The following is a 21,691-nucleotide window of genomic DNA, read 5'->3' as shown; positions in this document are numbered from 1 at the left end:
TGTGAATGTCATTGTAACAGTCCTTACACTCAAACAAGAAGTATCAACACAATGGAATGTTTCTCTTGCTTACATTCCTCTGGCTGTCATTTAGACCATGTGTTGATATCAGGAATTTGGGGTTAGAAAAAGAGAGGTATCAGGAGCTAGGCTATTTCACTGTTTAGTCACTAGTACTTAGTTCTTTCATTGTCCTTGTTAACTCACTTATTTGTCCAGCCTGAATGAATCTGCTGAGTGTACTTCCTCACAACAGAAATTTACCCCACAGGGTTCTGAGGTAATGAGAATACTTCTGCTGTTTGAGTCAGTAACAAGGAGAGATTGCCAAGAAGTCATTTCCCTACTTGTATGCTTTATATATGAGTAGCTGTATGTGATTTTATTTTACCCTTGAACTAATACTGTTCTGGCTGGTTCTAGATGATGATGCTTTCCTGGTGGTTTTTTTTCCTATTGAAAATGAACTAGCATAATTCTTTCAAGTGTTGGAGAATTATTTATTTTCCCTTGATCCAAGTTATAATAATTGTTTTGCATTACTGCTTTCAATATATCCATAGATAATCTGACTAAATTCAAATATGTCATCTCACATGTCCATTGGTGAATGCTTCTATCTTTGTGAACTTTAAGGTGAACTTGATTTGCTAAGATTACCGAAGTGGAGATGTCTACTGATTTATCAGGATTTGGGATTGTTCTTTAAAGATTCTTGCTCTATTTCTGTTTACCTTTTAAGTTTTTTAAAAATGCGTGGGAGTCAGACTTGGCTAAAATGAGACAGATTGCTTCATCCCCATAAAACCTATTGGTAATTTAGATGTAGCTTCAGGAAAGAGATCTTGGAGTCATCGTGGATAGTTCTCTGAAGACGTCCATGCAGTGTGCAGCGTCAGTCAAAAAAGCAAGCAGGATATTAGGAATCATTAAAAAAGGAATAGAGAATAAGACAGAGAATATCTTATTGCCCTTATATAAATCCATGGTATGCCCACATCTTGAATACTGCATACAGATATGGTCTCCTCATCTCAAAAAAGATACACTGGCATTAGGAAAGGTTCAGAGAAGGGCAACTAAAATGATTAGGGGTTTGGAATGGGTTCCATATGAGGAGAGATTAAAGAGGCTAGGACTTTTCAGCTTGGAAAAGAGGAGACTAAGGGGGATATGATAGAGCTAAATAAAATCATGAGTGGTGTGGAGAAAGTGAATAAGGAAATGTTATTTACTTGTTCCCATAATATAAGAACTAGGGGCCACCAAATGAAATTAATGGGCATCAGGTTTAAAACAAATAAAAGGAAGTTCTTCTTTACACAGCGCACAGTTAACCTGTGGAACTCCTTGCCTGAGGAGGTTGTGAAGGCTAGGACTATAACAGGGTTTAAAAGAGAACTAGATAAATTCATGGAGGTTAAGTCCATAAACGGCTATTAGCCAGGATGGGTAAGTAATGGTGTCTCTAGCCTGTGTCAGAGGGTGGAGATGGATGGCAGGAGAGAGATCACTTGGTCCATTACCTGTTAGGTATGCTCCCTCTGGGGCACCTGGCATTGGCCATTGTCGGCAGACTGGATACTGGGCTGGACGGACCTTTGGTCTGACCAAGTATGGCCATTCTTATGTTATGAAACTACCTCTGGAGAAAAAACGAGGAGTCCTTGTGGCATCGTAAAGACTAACAAATTTATTTGGGCATAAACTTGCGTGGCTAAAACCCACTTCATCAGATGCATGGAGTGAAAAATACAGTAAGCAATATAAATATTACAGCACATGAAAAGATGGGAGTTGCCTTATCAAGTGGGGGGTCAGTGCTAACGAGGCCAATTCAGTTAAGGTGGAAGTGGCCTATTCTCAATAGTTGACAAGAAAGGGTGAATATCAAGAGAGGGAAAATTACTTTTGTAGTGCTAACGAGGCCAATGCAATCAAGGTGGATGTTACCCATTTCCAACAGTTGACAAGAAGGTGTGAGTATCAGTAGAGGGAAAAAGAAAAGGAGGACTTGTGGCACATTAGAGACTAACAAATTTATTTGAGCATAAGCTTTCGTGAGCTATAGCTCACTTCATTGGATGCATTGCTCAAATAAATTTGTTAGTCTCTAAGGTGCCACAAGTCCTCCTTTTCTTTTTGCGGATACAGACTAACACGGCTGCTACTCTGAAACCTGTCATTAGCAGAGGGAAAATTACTTTTTGTAGTGAGCCATCCACTCCCAGTAGGAGAGCACCAGTAGGAGAGCACTTCAATCTTCCTGGACACTCAGTAACAGACTTAAAAGTGGCAATTCTTCAACAAAAAAACTTCAAAAACAGACTTCAATGAGAAACTGCAGATCTGGAATTAATTTGCAAACTGGACATCATCAAATTCAGCCTGAATAAAGACTGGGAGTGGATGGGTCACTACAAAAGTAATTTTCCCTCTCTTGATATTCACCCCCTCTTGTCATCTGTTCAGAATAGGTCACTTCCACCTTAATTGAATTGGCCTCGTTAGCACTGACCCCCCACTTAATAAGGCAACTCCCATCTTTTCATGTGCTGTAATATTTATACTGCTTACTGTATTTTTCACTCCATGCATCTGATGAATATCTTCATTATGTTCAATATCTTCATTAAAGATCTGGAGGATGGTGTGGATTGCACCCTCAGCAAGTTTGCAGATGACACTAAACTGGGAGGAGAGGTAGATACGCTGGAGGGTAGGGATAGGCTACAGAGGGACCTAGACAAATTAGAGGATTGGGCCAAAAGAAATCTGATGAGGTTCAACAAGGACAAGTGCAGAGTCCTGCACTTAGGACGGAAGAATCCCATGCACCGCTACAGACTAGGGACTGAATGGCTAAGCAGCAGTTCTGCAGAAAAGGACCTAGGGATTACAGTAGACGAGAAGCTGGATATGAGTCAACAGTGTGCCCTTGTTGCCAAGAAGGCCAATGGCATTTTGGGATGTATAAGTAGGGGCATTGCCAGCAGATTGAGGGACGTGACCGTTCCCCTCTATTCAACGTTGGTGAGGCCTCATCTGGAGTACTGTGTCCAGTTTTGGGCCCCACACTACAAGAAGGATGTGGAAAAATTGGAAAGAGTCCGGCGGAGGGCAACAAAAATGATTAGGGGACTGGAACACATGACTTGTGAGGAGAGGCTGAGGGAAGTGGGATTGTTTAGTCTGCAGAAGAAAATAATGAGGGGGGATTTGATAGCTGCTTTCAACTACCTGAAAGGAGGTTCCAAAGAGGATGGCTCTAGACTGTTCTCAGTGGTAGCAGATGACAGAACCAGGAGTAATGGTCTCAAGTTGCAGTGTGGGAGGTTTAGGTTGCATATTAGGAAAAACTTTTTCACGAGGAGGGTGGTGAAGCACTGGAATGTGTTACCTAGGGAGGTGGTGAAATCTCCTTCCTTAGAGGTTTTTAAGGTCAGGCTTGACAAAGCCCTGGCGTGGATGATTTAGTTGGGGATTGAGCAGGGGGTTGGACTAGATGACCTCCTGAGGTCCCTTCCAACCCTGATATTCTATGATTCTATGAAGTGGGTTTTAGCCCACAAAAGCTTAAGCCCAAATAAATTTGTTAGTCTCTTCGGTGCTGCAAGGACTCCTCGTTGTTTTTGCTGATAACAGAGACTAACACGACTACCACTCTGAAACCCACCTCCTTGAGAAAAAACCTCTTTCTGAGTCTCACTGTGCATAGAGAATTAGAGCCCATGGCTTTAGCAACATAAATTAGGTGCCGTTGCTGGGGAACTAGTATGACACAAGCAAGCTACACAGTTTTGAACACTTGACCTTTTCCTAGGAACCTCTGAGCACTCCCAAACTCTTACTGAAGTCAGCGTGAATTGAGAGTGCTCAGCATCTTGCAATATCACGCCCTAGCAAAGAGGACAAACTATTACATAGCATACTAATTGAGATGACTAGGTAACCTCCACCTCATGACCATTTAGTAAGATAACCTTTTGTATCCGTGCTAAGAGAACCAAAGCAAAATGATGCTCAAGCAAACAGACCACTTCAGGGAGCCTCATCTGGCTCCCTAGCTGCATATAGTGCAGGGTTATGTGGATTGCTATCATCATTAACCCATTAATATTGCAGGTTTTCCCTGTTGAGTGCTTCTAGAAATTGTGGTGAAATGGAAGCATGCAAGTTTACTATTTCACAACTGTCGTATGCTGCCTCATCTTAAACTGCCAAACGTCAATGCCTTCTGTGGCTCTTAGAGCTTCGAGAAGAATGTTCTTCTGTGTAGAGCTCAGACTCTGAGCACTTTATGAATAATACTGTCTTTATTTCTACAGTGGGAGCCAAGAAGAAAGGTTTGCTCCCGGGTGGAACAGGGAATACCCTTCTTCCCTTGATAGTCTTGCTCAAGAAAGACACTCTGGCAACTTCTCTGGCAGAGAATCACTTCCTTTTGATATCCAGGCACTCTCAGGCCTTCTCAATCCTCAGTTTGCCAACAGAGAGGAAGCTTCTTTCACCTATGGAGCTAGAGATGGACCTCGGAGTGATTTCAGAGGTGGGGAGGGTCATCATGATTTCAGGAGCAGAGACTTCCCACCTTCTGACTTTCAGAACAGAGATGACTCACAGTTGGACTTCAGGGGCAGGGAACCACCCTCTTCTGAGTTTAGGGGCAGGGAGATGTACTCTGGAGATTTCCAAGATAGGGAGGGGCCCTCTATGGACTTCAGAGGTGGGGATGTTTCTTCTATGGATTATAGAAATAGGGAGGCAAGCCGTATGAGCTATAGGGACAGGGAAGCTCATACCATGGACTATAGAGGCAGAGAGGACCTCCCATCAGACTTCAGGAGCAGGGGTTCATTTGATCTGGACTTCAGAGGTAGAGATGGAGCCCATTCAGACTTCAGGGCAAGGGACATGCCTGAGTTACACTATCGGGGCAGAGAGCATTCCTATTCAGATTTTAGAAACAGGGATGTACCTGATGTGGACTTCAGGGGCATGAGTACCTCTGATCTGGACTTTAGGGACAGGGAGACACAGCCTTCAGATTTCAGAAATAGGCACAAGTCTCGATCTGATCAGGATTTTAGGGGCAGAGACATTGCTCCTACTATGGACTTTACAGACAGGGAGATTCCCCCTGTGGATCAGAATCTTATAGATTTTAGGCGCAGTCAGTCTGCTGTACCTTTAACAGACAGAGAGCGATCTGCCTTAAGCACAAACAAGAGAGAAGAGTCCACGCGTGATCTCATTCTAGACAGATCTCCCTTTGGCATCCAGAAAGGAGAGTTTCAACATTCAGAGCTGAGAACGAGAGGAGAAGAGTCCCTTGGAGTGGGTCTTGAAATTGAGTCTTCACTAGATTTCCAGAATAGCCGTGGGCCTCTTCAAGACCGAGATGAGCCACCTCAGACCTTTGCAAATGAGCAGCAGCTTTCTGGTACTGAACATCAAAGATCAGATTCTAGTCTTGTGCTAAAGGGCGAAGGTGGTCTGGATTTCCTCGGAAGACAAGATACTGATTACAGAAACATTGAGTACAGAGATGTAGATCACCGGCTGCCAGGGAGTCAGCTGTTTGATTATGAGCACGGCAAGTCCTTTACAGAGGGAAAACCCAGCAAAGATTCTAGGCAGGATCTTCAGGTATGTGGTTTTGTAAAAACTCTGAATGAGCCAAAACAGATCCTTTTTTATTTAAAGTATGAGAAAAAAGGAAGGGAGGGGTAGTGAAGGAGATTTCCGTCCATATCTTAGGGGTAGCAGTCTTATCCCTGTATAGGTCCTTCCCTGAATGCCTCCTCATCCTCTAATTTTCTACCCCCACTCATTCCCTCTACACCACACATTTAATTTAGTCCAAAGTAATATCAAAATAAATAATTCAAGCTATTTTTTAAAATTTCCAAGTATCTCCTGCTTTTAGGAGCACAACGAAACTTTATGTTGGCTTGTCTCACTTTTCTTTAAAATCTTTTAGAGCCCATGATTTTTCCAGGAGTTTGGCCACTTCTTAGCAGTGACTGAGGGTTACTCTGAATGATATTGCATGTAGACAAGTATTTACTGGGACTAAACTGAAATTTCTTTGCGGAATCTAAATGCATTTGAAATAGCTCCAAGTTTGAAAGGCCACAACCAGCCAACATGGCTGCCCATCCCTAAAACATACTGTTGTTGTAAAGGGCTGTTGGAGCCATTCTGCTTATGAATTGTACCCTGCTTTATTTTGTTACTGTTTTATGTCTTACGGACAACTGTGTCTCAATTGTAAAACTATCTTGATTCTGAACTCAAGGACCAAGATTACAGGACCTGCCCCAAAGATGTGAAACCAAGCAAGCTCATTCGGCTAGGGGGAGTGCCTGAAACTGCCACAAAGGATGATGTAAGTGCGTTTTTTTAAATTCCTCCAAAGTTTCTCAAAATCTGTAGCAAGAATATGTAATATCCCAAATGTTGTAAGCAGTTCCCAGCATGGTCTGAAGAACAGAAGAGATTTTTAATTAGAGAAGAGCAACTTTTGTTTCTTTTAAACAAAAAATATAAGCAATTGCCAATCTAAAATGTATTTTCAGGCCTTTTATGTCCAAGAGGTGGGCAGAGTGCGATTTACACCAGCTTATGATTTTTTCCACATGGAAATCCCAGGTTTTAGAGGTGACCACAGTGCTACTTTTTTCTTGTTGTTGAGACTTTGACTGTGAGTAATGTAGAGGTGACACTCTTGAGTGCTCATAGGTGGGGAAATGTAGTTCACTTTTAGCTTGATTGCTGAAGCCTATCTGGAGGGCCTAAGGCTTTTCGCTTCCCTTTCTTTCAGGCTGCCTTATATTCCTGTATTACCTCATCTTTATTCACTTTGTAGCCAGAAAGGGAGTTAGTATGCAAGTGAGCTGCAGGCCGCTCCATGGGCAATAGCTGGGAGGTGCTAAAATAGTATCCTGGAGAGACAGAAAAAACATCTCGTACTTCATTTGAGCTTAGTCAAAAAGCCAACACTGGTTGCTAGCCTTCCTCTGTGAGGTGGTAGAAAAAGTTACTTCCACAGAGCTCCAATAGTCAGCCCCAGGGTGTATCTCATGGCAGTTCCAGACTGTGAGCCTCTTGCAATGTAGTGCTCTTTAGTTTGGTTATGATTATCAGACTTCTTGAGAATTGTGCCTGAGAACTCCGGTGAGGAACTTACTGTGTCCTGAGATAGTGGGATGTTAGAGGAAATAAAGGCCCAAACAGTCAGTGATTTTAATAGTAATAAATGGCCAGAGAAGTGATTGCAACACATTAAGAAGAAAACACTGAATGGAGAGGTCATTAAAACCTAAATAACTGAGCTCCATGCACCTGAATTCTGTAACGACAGTGTTTCTCTTTAAAAGGCAGTTCTCAGATGATAAGGAGACTCTGTGGGAAAATATGTCACTTTGTAATGGAGTTGGGAATCCAAAACTGACAGAAGTCTTATGAGAGTGTTAGAGAGAGGAAGTAGAGTACAGTAAAAGCTATCTTGCCTTGCTAAAGTAGCCTTGGTTTGGTGTGTGCTGTGGAACTGATGTGGACTCTTGGTTTGTCTCTCTAGATTCTCAACGCTTTCCGAGCGCCTGATGGGACACCTGTGAAAGACTTGCGCCTAAAAGATTATAGTTCAGGTGAGAGAGTTTTTTCAGTGCTTCTGGTCTTAGGGAGCTGGGGTGGGGTTATCAAGAGGCCTTTATCAGACTGGTGCTCACTTATTCTTTTTATTTAAATTGTTTGGTGCCATAATCCTAGGTAGTATGGCCTGAAAATACCTATTGAGTCATCTAAATACTAGTCTATATTCTTGCCGCCTTCAAGATTGATGGCATCAGTCATAGATTTGGTACTTCAGAAGTTAAGCACATGTACTACCTGTGCTCTAGCCATGTGTGAGTGACAGAAAGCACCTAAACTGTCTGATGAACTCCTTCAGGAGCAAAACCTGTATGCACAGTGGGCAATGTTTGTTCCCTATAGAGGTTACCTGTTAAACCTGTATGCACAGTGGACAATGTTTGTTCCCTATAGAGGTTACCTGTTAAATCTTTTTATTGGGCAGTCGGTCTTAACCATGAGGTGACTGCACTCTGGAAAAAATTCTATACAAATAGACTTCTCATGAGACCTTGCATCACTGACAAATGTTATTTTTGTAATCCCAAGCTATTGTAGTACATCATAGCTATGAAACACAGGTCAAAATGTAACTTTATATATATATATGTGTGTGTGTGTGTGTGTCTATTTATATATATCTATAGACACACACACCAGACCCTCGCTAGAGCACACGTCTATATAGCGCGAATTCGCATATAATGCGGTCACGGCCATGGATCCCAAATTTAATTACTTTAATTGCAATTCATTTTAACGCGGTAGTGCATATGGATCCCAAATCCCACGTTGTAACGAGGGTCCTGTGTATATGTATGTATACACAAGTACCAGATTCTGGATTAGGATGGCTTTCCTCATATCAAAGGATGACTTTTTTTTCATCTTCCTGGTTCACTTTTTTGTGCTTCTGACATGTATTCACAAGACTTGCAGGGTTTCTTTCTAGGTGGAAAAAAAGGTGTCGAAACAAGGAAGTGCAATGGTAGGGAATGAGGGATGATTCCTGGGGATGTTGTTAGAATTACAATAGAAAGAAAATTCTGGATTCAATGGGAAACCATCTGAAAGCATCTCTCCCTGCTCTGATGATACTGAACAGCTTCTGCTCCAAAGTGAATTTTTCATTTTACAAACCCTTAAAAGAAGGAGACTCTTGTGTTTTTATTTAAAAACAAACAAACAAAAAAACCTAAAGTTTCTATGCTGGCCATTGCATTGTACCATTGCTGGTCTGGGTTACTTGCTGGATAGTTGTAATGCCTGGGGTCAATGCATTACTTATTTACAATTAAACCTGGAACAAAAGAGTATTTCACAAAGGGAAAGCTTTAATTACATTTTTGGTTCTGAGCAGCTGTCAAAGGAGTGCCTCCATCTTTCCTCAGTCCCTTGAACGAACGAATGTCCCATAGTGATGTCACCTGCTTTTGCCTAACAAGCAGGATTCACTGAGGATATGGGTAGTGCCTCTCTGCTCCCTTCCATCCTCCTTGAGTGTAACACAGCGTGGCTAACATCAAGCTTATGAAATTAATACAGTGCAACACCACAATTCTCAAGCATTATATTTGTACACAGAGACAAGCTGGGTGGGGTAATATGTTTTGGTTTTTTTTTAACCTCACCCACCTTGTCTCTCTAATGTTTTGGACCAACACAGCTACAACACTGCATGTTTGTACATATACAGACATGGTTCTGTCTAATACTCTTTCTCAGGAGTATGATGTTCCTTCTCAGTAAAAAATGAATTCCAACCTGGGCTTCTCTTCACAAGTCTTGCACCTCCAATCAATTTGGATGTATGGTTAGGCTTTTGGTAGAGAGCTATTGCCCCACAGTTTCCAGAGGTGTCCACATGTGGGCGGTAATGTCTGAAGCTGCATGCTGAGGCCTTAATGCCCACTGATGGGTTATTCTTGGGTTATTCTTTAACCCAAGAAGTGCAAATTTCCCTTATACTCTGTAAATGAAATGTTCTGTTTCAGTTGTCATGTCATCATCTTAGCAAGAAATGTATTTCTGTTAATTTAAAATAGTAGTAAATACTTTTTTGGGGAGGGAAAGGGTTGACATTTTAAAAAGTAGCTTATGTTCTGTGGGCTACTTAAAACTGTGTCAGCTAGTTTGATTGGTCAGTAGCTCTGCTTCCTATTGACTTGTCTGCAGTAGTGCAGAATTATTCATAGTCCACATAACCATGCTTTAGCCAGATGCATTGTTTTGACAATCCAAAGATTTGAGATTCGATACAAAACAAAATATGTTGTTGTAACATGCCTGAGAATTTAAATACCAGTCAGGAATCTCAGAAGTTATGTAACTTATCACATCAGTAACTTTCCTTTGTGTATGTGTGTGACAACAAAGTAACTTTCTAAAAATGTGGAAAACATCTTCTGATCAGGTAACTAAAAAGGTGAAAGCTTACTTAAACCCAACTTACAAAAATTGAGCTGAGAAACAGAAAAACTGAGCTCAAAGTTTGGTTTTTCTGAAAAGTTAAGTGTGTTTGGAAGTAGGAGCCCTGTTTGGAAGATTGGGACTCTACTACTGCAGTAATGGTGTGTGTGCTTAAATATGCATACAATCAAAGGCAACATCATGCTGCAAATTTCATCATGGAAGGTGCTAGATAATACACCTATGCACACCAGCTATATTGATTATTTTGGTGAAAAAAAAGACAGCATAGTTCAAAAGAACTAGTGCTAAGTCCGTCTATGCGTGGGTAAGAGTGCAATGTCTGTGTCAACACAGCAAGAACTATATATTATTTTAATGTTATTAATGAGTCTAATTGTGCACTTCATGTTGGCAATGTGTCTTGGAGAGAAGGAGGACTGCAGATATTGGGGAAAGGAAGTGACCAATAACTAACAACACTCAGTGTGGAATAAATGTCCCATAATTAGTGTTCAGAACAGTTTAATGACTGTTAAGCTCTTTTTATCATATGTAGGGCCCTACCAAATTCACTGTCCATTTTGGTCAATTTCGCAGACATAGGATTTAAAAAATCATAAATTTCATGACTTCAGCTATTTAAATCTGAAATTTTATGGTGTTGTAATTGTAGGGGTCCTGACCCGAAAAGGAGTTTTGTGTGTGTGTGTGGAGGGGATTTGCGATGTTATTGTTGTGGGGGTTGTGGTACTGCTACCTTTACTTCTGGACTGCTGCCTGCAGAGTTGGGCCCTCAGTCAGCAGCTGCCACTCTTTGGCCGCTCAGCTCTGAAGGCAGCAGCACAGAAATAAGGTTGTGATGGTATGGTATTGCCACCCTTATTTCTGCACTGCTGCTGGCGGGGCGCTGTCTTCAGAGCTGGGTGCCCAGCAACAGCCGCTGCTCTCCGGCTGCCCAGTTCTGAAGGCAGCACAGAAGTCAGGGTGGCAATACTGTGACCCCCCTGCAACTCCCTTTTGGGTCAAGACCCCCAGTTTAAGAAACACTGCTCTCCCCCATGAAATCTGTATAGTATAGGGTAAAAGCAAACAAGACCAGATTTCACAGGGGGAGACCAGATTTCATGGTCCGGGACGCGTTTTTCATGACTGTGAATTTGTTAGGGCCCTAATCTTATTTTATTACCCTGAGTCTTGCTGTGTGACTTTTTTCAAGACTAATTTGACAAAATGTGTTTTACAGTAGTTAGTCTTTCTCTGAGATTAGTAGCTTGATTAATTTATATAAGCTTATAAAGATGCATTTTTAACAATGATGCATGTGCATTAAGGGAAAAACATTTTAATCTCTGCACTTGCTGATCTTTCAGTACTGTTTCTGACACAATGGTGCGTGATTTTGATATGCATATGGGCTATCTACCCTTTAGACAGTTTGGCCTAAGAGGCATACAAACAGTAAAACAATTATCTTGGTTTAAAAAAAAAGTAGAGAAACTAATCAAGAGAACTGGCTTAACTACTATATTATGAGTTCACCTGACTTTAACCCAAACACCCAGGACATTCACAGATTTGTGTTAGACGTCTAATATTCAGACCAAATATGTTCTACCTTATGAGCTTCCATATGTTTACGTGGTTTAAGTTGGACCTCTAACTTTTGGGCTAATGCGTGTACCTACATGTTAGAGGTACCAAGAAAATTTGTTCGGACAGTTTTGGGTTTTTTTTGTATCCCCCCCCACCATAATCATGTGTGATAATGTCATCAAAAATAAGTACATTAATAGTTTAGATTGTTGTCTCTTCCTCTGGCTGTACCTTTTTGGAGGGTATCAGTTGCCAGCTCAGTTAATGTCTTGAGAATGGTGTCTGTAGTGTTTTCTCAAGAGTTAGAAGCCATTTTGCTCTGTAACCCCTTCTTCTTGTTCTGATAAGTGAGCATTCCCAGTCAGAGTGAAAGATGAGCTGCCTTTTTGGTAGATACTAGTGATTTGCTTATGAAAGCCTTGTGACAAGTGGTTATGTAATTGACTAATAGCTCCCTTTTCTCCATTCAGAATAACTTGATCTCCAGTGGCCCAGCAGGGGTCAAGGTTTTCAAGGACACCTAACCTTGTGTGTTGTATGTGGTGGAGCTTTTAATCATGTGTGAAATGCCACTGGACCAGTTTTGTCATGTGCTTCGCTTCTTCCCATGTTACTTCCTGTAAATTTGACATGATGCTGCCACTGCCAGAAAAGTTTGAAGCTCTTCAAGGGATCTCACATGAACACAACTCTTCACTTTATAAACTTGCTTGTACTTTAAAATCCAGACATAGCTCCTCCAAACTTTTTTCTTCAATCTTTATTTCTATTTTTCTAGGTAGGGTTTAAACATAAAACAAAGAGACTGAGAAATGATCTTGTGTGTCCAGTGTGCACAGAACATTCAGGATCACTGTATGTATGCCCTGCCCACCAGAGGGTGAGGAGCTGTCTTTATTTTGAAGGGCCTTTGGCTGCCTATTATGAGTCATGTTACTTTAAGAAACACTGCACCAGTATTTGCCAAATACAAAGACAAACCAAAGTTATGAATGAGAGCATGAGGTGGGCTATACTTCACCATCCTCAGCCTTCTGTTCAAGTGAATTGTTCCTCTGGAAACTCTCTGAGGTGGAAAGAGCTTGGAAGGGTCTGTTTTTCAACTGAGATTCGTGCTAGGGTTGGTACCGACGGTTGGGGAAGCTGTTTAGGGGAAATGAGCTTCAAGGAGAGGTTGCTGGTAGACCTGTGAGGATGTGCCAGCTTACTCTACGAGCGCATCTGGGGAGCCAAGAGGAGTTCTTCCCGGGCTGGGAGACCCTTGCGGAGGATGGACACATTGGCCGAGGTGGAGAACGGAGCGCCCAGAGAGGAGTCCCGTGAAGCGGAGCTGGAGGGATCAGGTGAGCCAGGGTGGAGGTAGTATTGGTAGAGGGAGAAGTGAGGTCTACAGCAGCCTATTTAAGTACATTTTAAATGATTTCTGCATAGAAATGTTGGGAAGCAGGGAGACTTGGGGTTTGAATGAATCCCCCCCTTTTTTTATCAAGGAGATCCTATAAATGTTTCCTTTGAAAACTTGTGGAAAGATGAAGTGAAGGGAAGTTCCTGAGGGCACTGTATAGTGAGAGCTGGGAATACCTTTTTAATTGGGTAGTAATACAGGGCTGACTTGGGTGCAGGGAGCGGGGCTGACTAGATTTGTATTAGAGGTAGGGAGCATCCCAGAAATGTATCTGAGGACAGGCACTGCTGTGGCAGACCTATGATCCTAAGGGCCCCTGTGTATTTGTGATGCAAGAACTGGACAAGGGTGTCATGGAAGGACTGAGCACCAGAGCTGGGGGGGATGGAGGGGACACTTGTGCCATGATACCAGAGGCATGATCTTAGTCTTCAGAGCAGGGGGGAGACAAGAGAGGTGTCATCCCTGCCAGTAGGAGGAGGAAGAGGGACCAGTTGAGTGCAAGTGTCCAATTGTGGAGGATAGGAAATTTGTATTGGCCAATAACAATAGTGCTGTGTAGGGAATTAATGGTATTACCTTACAATGTGCATGACCTCTTTTAGAAGCTGCTTGTTAATAGCAGCTGTTCTATTTTATTTTAATATTTTTGGAATAATTTTTGGTTTTGATGAGTGCCATCAGCACCAAAGACCATTTCCCATTACCTTTTTTCATAGGCGCTGAATCCTTTCCCTCTTTAACCCTTTTGTCTCATTTTTAGTGACTTTTGCAGCTCTTTCCCTTGTTTGTGTCCCTTGAGTACTGCTCTGTAGTCCAGTCAGCAAGGGAGTGATATTAACGTAGCCGCTTTCCTTCCCTGGAATCAAGCACGCCAATTTGTGTTTGATCTCCATAGCCCTGCAGAAATGGCCTGGCAGGTGGACAGTATGTGCACTGCCGCCGTGTCCTTGGCTCCATTCCACACCAGTTGTTTAACGCAGTTCTTCCTGGTACTTGACCCAGGAATTTAACTTCGCACTCATTCTGGCTAAGCTTTGTCACATTGGAATCCCATTTACGTTTCAATTTGTAGGCTCCACAGGCAAACTAAAAAGGGGATTCTTCCTGGTGCAGTCTATCCCGTATATCAGAGCAGTGGATGGTTAGCGTCAGAAATATTTCAGTAGATGTCTGTTAAAATTTAAAATTGTGTTCTGTATGTAAGGCTTATTCACTTGGTAAGAGCTCATGGTAGGTCTAGTAGTTAACACCTTGTCAGTGGGGATTTTATATATTTCTTTCTTGGACTGAGCATCCCCACGTTGGGTCATAAGCTCTCCATTTTCCTCATCCAGGGAGCATGCTAAGGGAGAGTGGTTTCTCTCTACATTAAAGTAGAGCTCTTGCTTGTTATGTCCTGAGGACTTTGTTGTCCCTTCACTTTGGCGTACTCTTTTCAAATCTAACCTAATCCCAGATCCCTCATAGCAGCCATGATTGTAGTTGGAGGGACATGGCAGCTTCCTTAAACTGCTGCCTTGCATTATCACAGCCTGCCGGTGCTGGTGAAATTGCACAAGGCATTGCTGCACTTTCCTGTCCCACCACCTCTCAAAGGCTTCAAGTACCACCACTCTGACACTGCTAGCCCCACAATACCCATATTTGCAAGCTCACATACCCTACATAGCATCGCAAGGCAAGATGATGGTCTGGGTAGTGGGGATTGTTTGGGAGGAGGTGGGGGGCAGGATCATACTAAACTGAAGCCTTTTGTTGTTTCCTTTCAGGAGTGACTCGACCCCCTCAGGCTAATCCTCTGGAAGTGTGGATTTGTGGCCACACAGTGGTGACCTCACTGTGGAAGAGGGGTTGGTGCCATCCATATGGAGCACGATTAGGGATAGACCCCATCAGGGCTCATGTATCGTGGTTGGGTACGAAGGACATGCTATGGGATGAGTTGTTGTCTCTAATACAGTCTGTCGTGCAGAGGGGTGTTTTGCCTGATGTGATAATTATACACTTAGGGGAAAATGACTTGGCTCACCAATCAAGGCTGGGCTTAATCAAGAGCATGAAAAATGACCTTACAACGTTGTGTTCAATGTTTCCCAAGACAAAGATTGTGTGGTCCACTCTACTGCCTAGGACATGGCCAGTGTTAGACAAACCCCCAGGAGTTGTAGAGAAGTCCAGGAAGATGATTATTAAGGAACTCTCCAAATTTTGCAGCATGTTTGGGATCTCAGTTTTAAGGCATGACCAGATTATGTATTCTTCCCCGGAGCTGTTCAGCCCAGATGGTGTTCACCTGTCAGAGATCGGGGAAGGTATTTTCAATGCCAGCCTACGAGAAGCAATTGAATCTTGTTTGTAGCCAGCTCGAGTGGCCAGGACCAAAGCATTGGTCCTTGCTGAACAGTAATACTGGCTCTTATTGGTCCTTCCAGCTGGATGTACAATTGGCTTTTGACAAGTCTGCTGTAGTAGTCCACCTCTTTCCAGTAGAAGGCATTCCCTGGGACTTTATCCTCACCCAGGGAGGTGTCTGGGAGGTAGGCAATGGATTGTTGATAGACTCTGTGCAGAGGTACTTGACTAACTGATTAGCCCTGCTACAGAGAATGATTTATACAACAACCCTGAAATGCAGCAGCAGACAAGGCTGTCCATAAAACACTGTCACAGCTTTTTGCGACACATTTTTTGAATACAGCTGTGCTCTACCTTTTCACCTCCCCAGCACAAAATCTGAAACTTCCTATTCCCTTCATGAGTCAGCAGTCTGCCTGCGTTAACATTTCTTATTGAATTAGTTTCTTTCCTACATGAGTTAGTAAAAATCTCCCATCACAGATCATTTGATAAGTATGAGATGATAAAGTGTTTAGTAGCATTTTAATTCAGGGCTCCTGTTCTGCCCCCATTTTGCCTCATAAGCAGCTTCCAACCCTCTTATGGAATTTTTTATTGATGGTCCCTGCTCTTTATTAGAATCTGGGATATTCTGTGTATATACTGTTGTAATATTTTGTCCTTAATAAAGCTGAAACGTACAACCTTTCAATATTGTGGCTTTTTTCCCCTCCCACGGGATCAAGTCTTTAGGCTGTGACCCTTCACAGCAAGGAGAAGTGTTGTCCCTTTCAGGGTACTTAGCAGCTTTGACTGTTTTAGTCCCTCTAGGCTGAAGGGGTTGGGGCTTCTCCAGTGAAGGGGCAAGAGGGGTCAACCCCTCTTGCCTCTTTGGACTGGGTCATTTCTGCATGCCCTCTCTCAAAGGATGCACTGGTTGTAGTTTAAGGATAAAATTGTTTTAATCTGTATAATATGTTATGTTTGCCTTCATATTTCTAAAAGTTTTTGGTATCTCTTTTGGCATCAGTGCCTTTCTGTTGCTGCAGCATTGTTGTTTATTGTATTTTGAAAAGGAGTACTTGTGGCACCTTAGAGACTAACCAATTTATCTGAGCATGAGCTTTCGTGAGCTACAGCTCACTTCATCGGATGCATACAGTGGAAACTGCAGTAGACATTATATACACACAGAGACCATGAAACAATACCCCCTCCCAGCTCACTGTCCTGCTGGTAATAGCTTATCTGAAGTGATCATCAAGTTGGGCCATTTCCAGCACAAATCCAGGTTTTCTCACCCTCCGCGCCCCCCCCCCCCCCCCCAAACTCACTCTCCTGCTGGTAATAGCCCATCCAAAGTGACCACTCTCTTCACAATGTGTATGATAATCAAGGTGGGTCATTTCCAGCACAAATCCAGGTTCTCTCACTCCCTCACCCCCCTCCAAAAAACCACACACACAAACTCACTCTCCTGCTGGTAATAGCTTATCAAAAGTGACCACTCTCCCTACAATGTGCATGATAATCAAGGTGGGCCATTTCCAGCACAAATCCAGGTTTTCTCACCCCCCCCACCCCCATACACACACAAACTCAGTCTCCTGCTGGTAATAGCTTATCTAAAGTGATCATTAAGTTGGGCCATTTCCAGCACAAATCCAGGTTTTCTCACCCTCCACCCCCTCACCCCCCCCCCACAAACTCACTCTCCTGCTGGTAATAGCCCATCCAGAGTGACCACTCTCTTCACAATGTGTGTGATGATCAAGGTGGGCCATTTCCTGCACAAATCTAGGTTCTCTCACCCCCTCACCCCCCTCCAAAAACCACACACACAAACTGTATGTGTATGGGGGTGGGGGGGTGAGAAAACCTGGATTTATGCTGGAAATGGCCCACCTTGATTATCATGCACATTGTAGGGAGGGTGGTCACTTTTGATAAGCTATTACCAGCAGGAGAGTGAGTTTGTGTGTGTGGTTTTTTGGAGGGGGGTGAGGGAGTGAGAGAACCTGGATTTGTGCTGGAAATGACTCACCTTGATTATCATACACATTGTGAAGAGAGTGGTCACTTTGGATGGGCTATTACCAGCAGGAGAGTGAGTTTGTGTGGGGGAGGGCGGAGGGTGAGAAAACTGGATTTGTGCTGGAAATGGCCCAACTTGATGATCACTTCAGATAAGCTATTACCAGCAGGACAGTGGGCTGGGAGGGGGTATTGTTTCATGGTCCCTGTGGGTATATAATGTCTACTGCAGTTTCCACTGTATGCATCCGATGAAGTGAGCTGTAGCTCACGAAAGCTCATGCTCAAATAAATTGGTTAGTCTCTAAGGTGCCACAAGTACTCCTTTTCTTTTTACAAAGACAGACTAACACGGCTGTTACTCTGAAACCTGTCATTGTATTTTGAGTGTGTGTGGTGCTACCCTTTCAGTACAGAGGGGGCAGTAACTTATTTATCATTAATAAAGTGGTAGATTTTTACCTTGCCAAGAGTTTATGGTTTTGTATTCTCAGTCTACAGTGGTTGGGAAATAGGACCTGGTTTATTTACTTTTTTATATTTTATTGATTTTCCTTTCCTCCAAAATAAGGGGAGAACAGAAAAGAAGGCAAAGGAATAGAAAGAGAAAGGATTGGGAGAGGAGCAAAGGGGGTGTATGGAGGGAACTAGGGAGCAACATCTCAGTTTTTGGGTTTTGGACAAGGTTTCTGTTATAACCTATCATCCAATACCAGGAAACAATCTTTTCTGCCCCTGCCCTTCCATCCAACTCTTCATGGCTTTAAAGAAGTCTATCTTATTTACATATGACTTATGTAGCACACAGGTTTAGCAGAGAAATTCATATAAACCCAGAATTACATCAAATGCTAAGAACTTTTTTCCTGTATATTCTGAATTCTAGTCCCACCAAGAATCATCAGCTGCTGACATTTCAGCATGTACTATACTAGTGATTCCCTGTTAGAATTGGTGTGGTTTGGGTAAAAGATGGTTTGATATGTTTCACAATATTTAATGGTTTTATGTTTTTTTAACCAGTTTATTTTACTATTTAAAAATAAAATGTATGAGCGTTGCGATATTGTGTTTATAATTGGGCGTCCCATGTACTGGATAAATAAGTTCATCTGGGATGAGTTGGTATGGGGTTGCCCCATGATAAATGTGAGATCATTGTGTATTAGTGTTAGAAGCTGATTATCTGCCGTGGGATTGGACTTCAGGACCTGCAAAGGCCAGGGGCCAGGTAGGTCTTAAATTCAGAACTTTATCCTGGTGGTTAGGATTATGTGCCAAATGTTTGGTTTTTTGTTTTAGCTTATCATGTCCCCTTTAATGTATCATCACATCACCTGAACCCTCTGCGGGAAGAAAACTTTAACATGGAGGATGGAAAAAAAATTAATTTGTGTAGACATTATTTACACAGAGTGTATTATACCTTAGCAAAGATTAGGAGCACAGAATTTATTTCCTCAGTTATATAGTAAGTGAACTTAGTGGCTCAGGCAGTGCTGCCATTTACATAGTCTTAAACTATGTACTATTGTGCATCTCTTCCAGTAACAATAGTGTTTTGAACTCCTGCATATTTATGCAGAACTCATCACAGCAGGAGTTGATCCTGTCTGAATTTATGTTCATGAAGTCTAATGCAATACTTCTAAAAGTTGTTGTTTTTTGGACGGAGGGAGAGAAAAAAGTTAACAAAATAAAATAGCTTGTTACGGTGGTTCATTGGTCTGGGAGGTTTCTCTGCATCAGTACAAATATCTGCCTGAAGTGTTGCTATATCAAAGGTAATATAAAATTAGGATTTATTGAAGACTTCTTCTAAAAACTCAGTTTTTTCTTCAGGTACCTTCAGTATTTTTTGTCCTGATCTTCTCTCTACCATACCAGCCTCTTCACTCCCAGGCACATGCTATGTTAGTATTGTTGGTTTAAGTTCGTCCATTCCCAAATGCCTCAAACCACTGACTGTTTGCACTGGTAATGCTAATATGATCCTGTGACAGATCTGTGTTCTCAGAAAAATCTGCTCACTGTGTAAAATACTGGTGTAGAATTGTTGAAATTATATCCTGCTGTAAATGTTCTCGTACTGGTATCTAGATGACAGCAGAATAAGAGGAAGATTTTAATTAGCACTTTTATTTTTTAGTTCAGTGTATTGGCCAGAAATTTTTTTTAACTGACAAGTTATGTTAGGATACAGTTGAAGTTAAATGTGTCTAACTTGCCTCCAAATCCACATTTTAAGATCCCTAACTGTTAGCAGAATATATAACTTACAAATATGCTTTGAAACCAAAGAGTTAAATGTTAGAATTCCTATTTTACTACATGGTAAAGAGCAAGTTCAGGGTTCTCTGTTTCCCCAGCAAGAGTTGACCTTGCTACAGAAGTTTAAACTCAGGGTTTGCCTACATACAGGTTGCACTGGTTTAAATTAAATGTGTTTAAAATAAAGTTAAGCTGGTGCAAACCCTTGTATGGACACCTATAGCAGTTGAACCCTCACTTCTATTGGTTTAGCTAGCATCTGCAAATTACAGGTACTGTGAGTCGCCATACACACACTTCCACCAGTTTAATTAAATTGGCTTGAAACCTGTAGTTAAACTGATGCAACTTTGTGTGTAGACAGAGTTGTAGATTTGGAATGTACAAAGCCTTGTGGCTCAAATAATGAAAATTAAAATATCTTTGCTTGTCTATGTACGTGTTCCGCTGCTGCTGTTACTCTGTTTTACCATTTGTTAAAAGCATTTCAGTCCAGTTTATGGCTGGATATTTTCAAAAATGCCAAATGGTGCCCAAATTCCTTAGACTCCCTTGAAAATCTTAACCATACAGCTGTAATCGTTTATGATTATTTTTGGACTATAAGCATATGACTATGAAGAGCTGCATTAACCTCTGGGGTCTAATGTGTAAATTTAAAATAAATTTAGAATGAGGGGTGCTACTTCGTTCTCAGTTCCCCCTTTTGTAATTAGTACTGCTGAGGTCTGAGTGAGACTGAAGTGTGATGCAGAGCCTAGGCACTTGGAGGACATTAAGGTAACAGGTATATTTGTCGTAATTTGTTTAGCTTTCGTCATTTAACCGTTTGATAGACCTAAGCACTTATATGTTCTTGGTAGATTACAGATAACATGAACAACCAGTTTGCTGATGTGGTTATTGAATTCTGCTTATCCAGCTCATTAAATACAGTTGCATGTGGTGGGGAGTAAAATGAGCTGGAAGCAATGTTGAGTGCTCTTGTCCTCTTTAATCTAGTGAGAGAGTTGGCTCTAAAATGTGGTGATCTGTTTGTTTGTTGTGGATTCGTTTTGCTAAATCAGTGTGGTGGCCTTTCCCCCCTGCCCGTTTATCCCCCACAGCTGGGATTGGCCAGTTCATGGGCCATGCAGAGGTGCCATTAGCTGCTGTTTCATTTGGTGCCTTGTTGAAGATACCCAAGAGGGGGGAGAATGCAACATAGAGTGGGAGTGTGGCTGGGCCTGTCGCTCTGGTGAAGGAGGTGCCACTTGACTTTCTGGACATCCTCTGATTCAGATCTCTGGTTCTGAGATGCCTTAGTGGGGCCTTCCTTGTGGATTGTGGCCTTGACGTCTGGAATAACAGCAGGGAAGTTTCGTCACCCTTTTCCCCTCAGATCTAGGGGACAAAAGCAACAGGTGATCTCCAATCCTATTCAGGATGAGTGTGACTAGGGAATTTCATCTTCATCTGCGTGGACTTGGTGACGACATGCCTCAGGCAACTGAGACCGGGTCCAGGTATCACAGTCCTTGAGTAAGCTGCTCTTGGATTGGTAGAAAAATCTATAGCTCCAAAGGTATTTGGGATGTACAAAGTGGATTTAACAAAGTTTGAATTTTAGGAGTTGCCAGGTTCTGTGTTTGAGTGTTACCCATACTGGAGCTTCAGCAAGTACAGATCACAAAGCTGTTGGTCCATTGTAGGCTTGCCTCTTCCACAGATTGGAGGAGAGGGAGCTTGGCTCTTAGGATGCAAACTACCATCCTCCTGACCCTCCAGCGATGTCCCAGCTGGTGGGGAGATGGCAGTCGGGCTGAGCTGGAGCAGCACTGTCATGGTTGCCCAGGGCAGCAGCTGCTCTGCCACCCCAGCAGTGTGCAAGGATACAATGAAAGGATCAGATACCTCCACTTCCCTGCCTGGCTATTGTGGAAGGGGCAGCTGGGCTGGTCCAGTCACCTTAGTGTGGCAGCTGCTGGTAATATGCACGATGTCCTTAAAGGGGCAGACATT

At 42.4% G+C, this 21,691-nt stretch overlaps 1 protein-coding gene across 3 annotated transcripts in view; it reads left to right on the top strand.

Annotated features, from left to right (window-relative positions):
- RBM6 (RNA binding motif protein 6) overlaps positions 1-21,691 on the top strand; it is a 136,616-nt gene that overhangs the window by 18,575 nt on the left and 96,350 nt on the right. For all 3 annotated transcript variants that reach the window (XM_077823078.1, XM_077823076.1, XM_077823079.1), the window contains exons 3-5: positions 4,329-5,649; positions 6,302-6,391; positions 7,583-7,652. In XM_077823078.1, coding sequence (XP_077679204.1) covers positions 4,329-5,649; positions 6,302-6,391; positions 7,583-7,652 — 1,481 coding nt within the window. The remainder of the gene's footprint in view (positions 1-4,328; positions 5,650-6,301; positions 6,392-7,582; positions 7,653-21,691) is intronic.

The sequence above is a fragment of the Eretmochelys imbricata genome, chromosome 7, assembly GCF_965152235.1.
Source record: "Eretmochelys imbricata isolate rEreImb1 chromosome 7, rEreImb1.hap1, whole genome shotgun sequence".
Taxonomy (NCBI): domain Eukaryota; kingdom Metazoa; phylum Chordata; order Testudines; family Cheloniidae; genus Eretmochelys; species Eretmochelys imbricata.
Note: the sequence above shows the minus strand (reverse complement) of the source record. Positions and strands in the feature narration are given on the sequence as shown.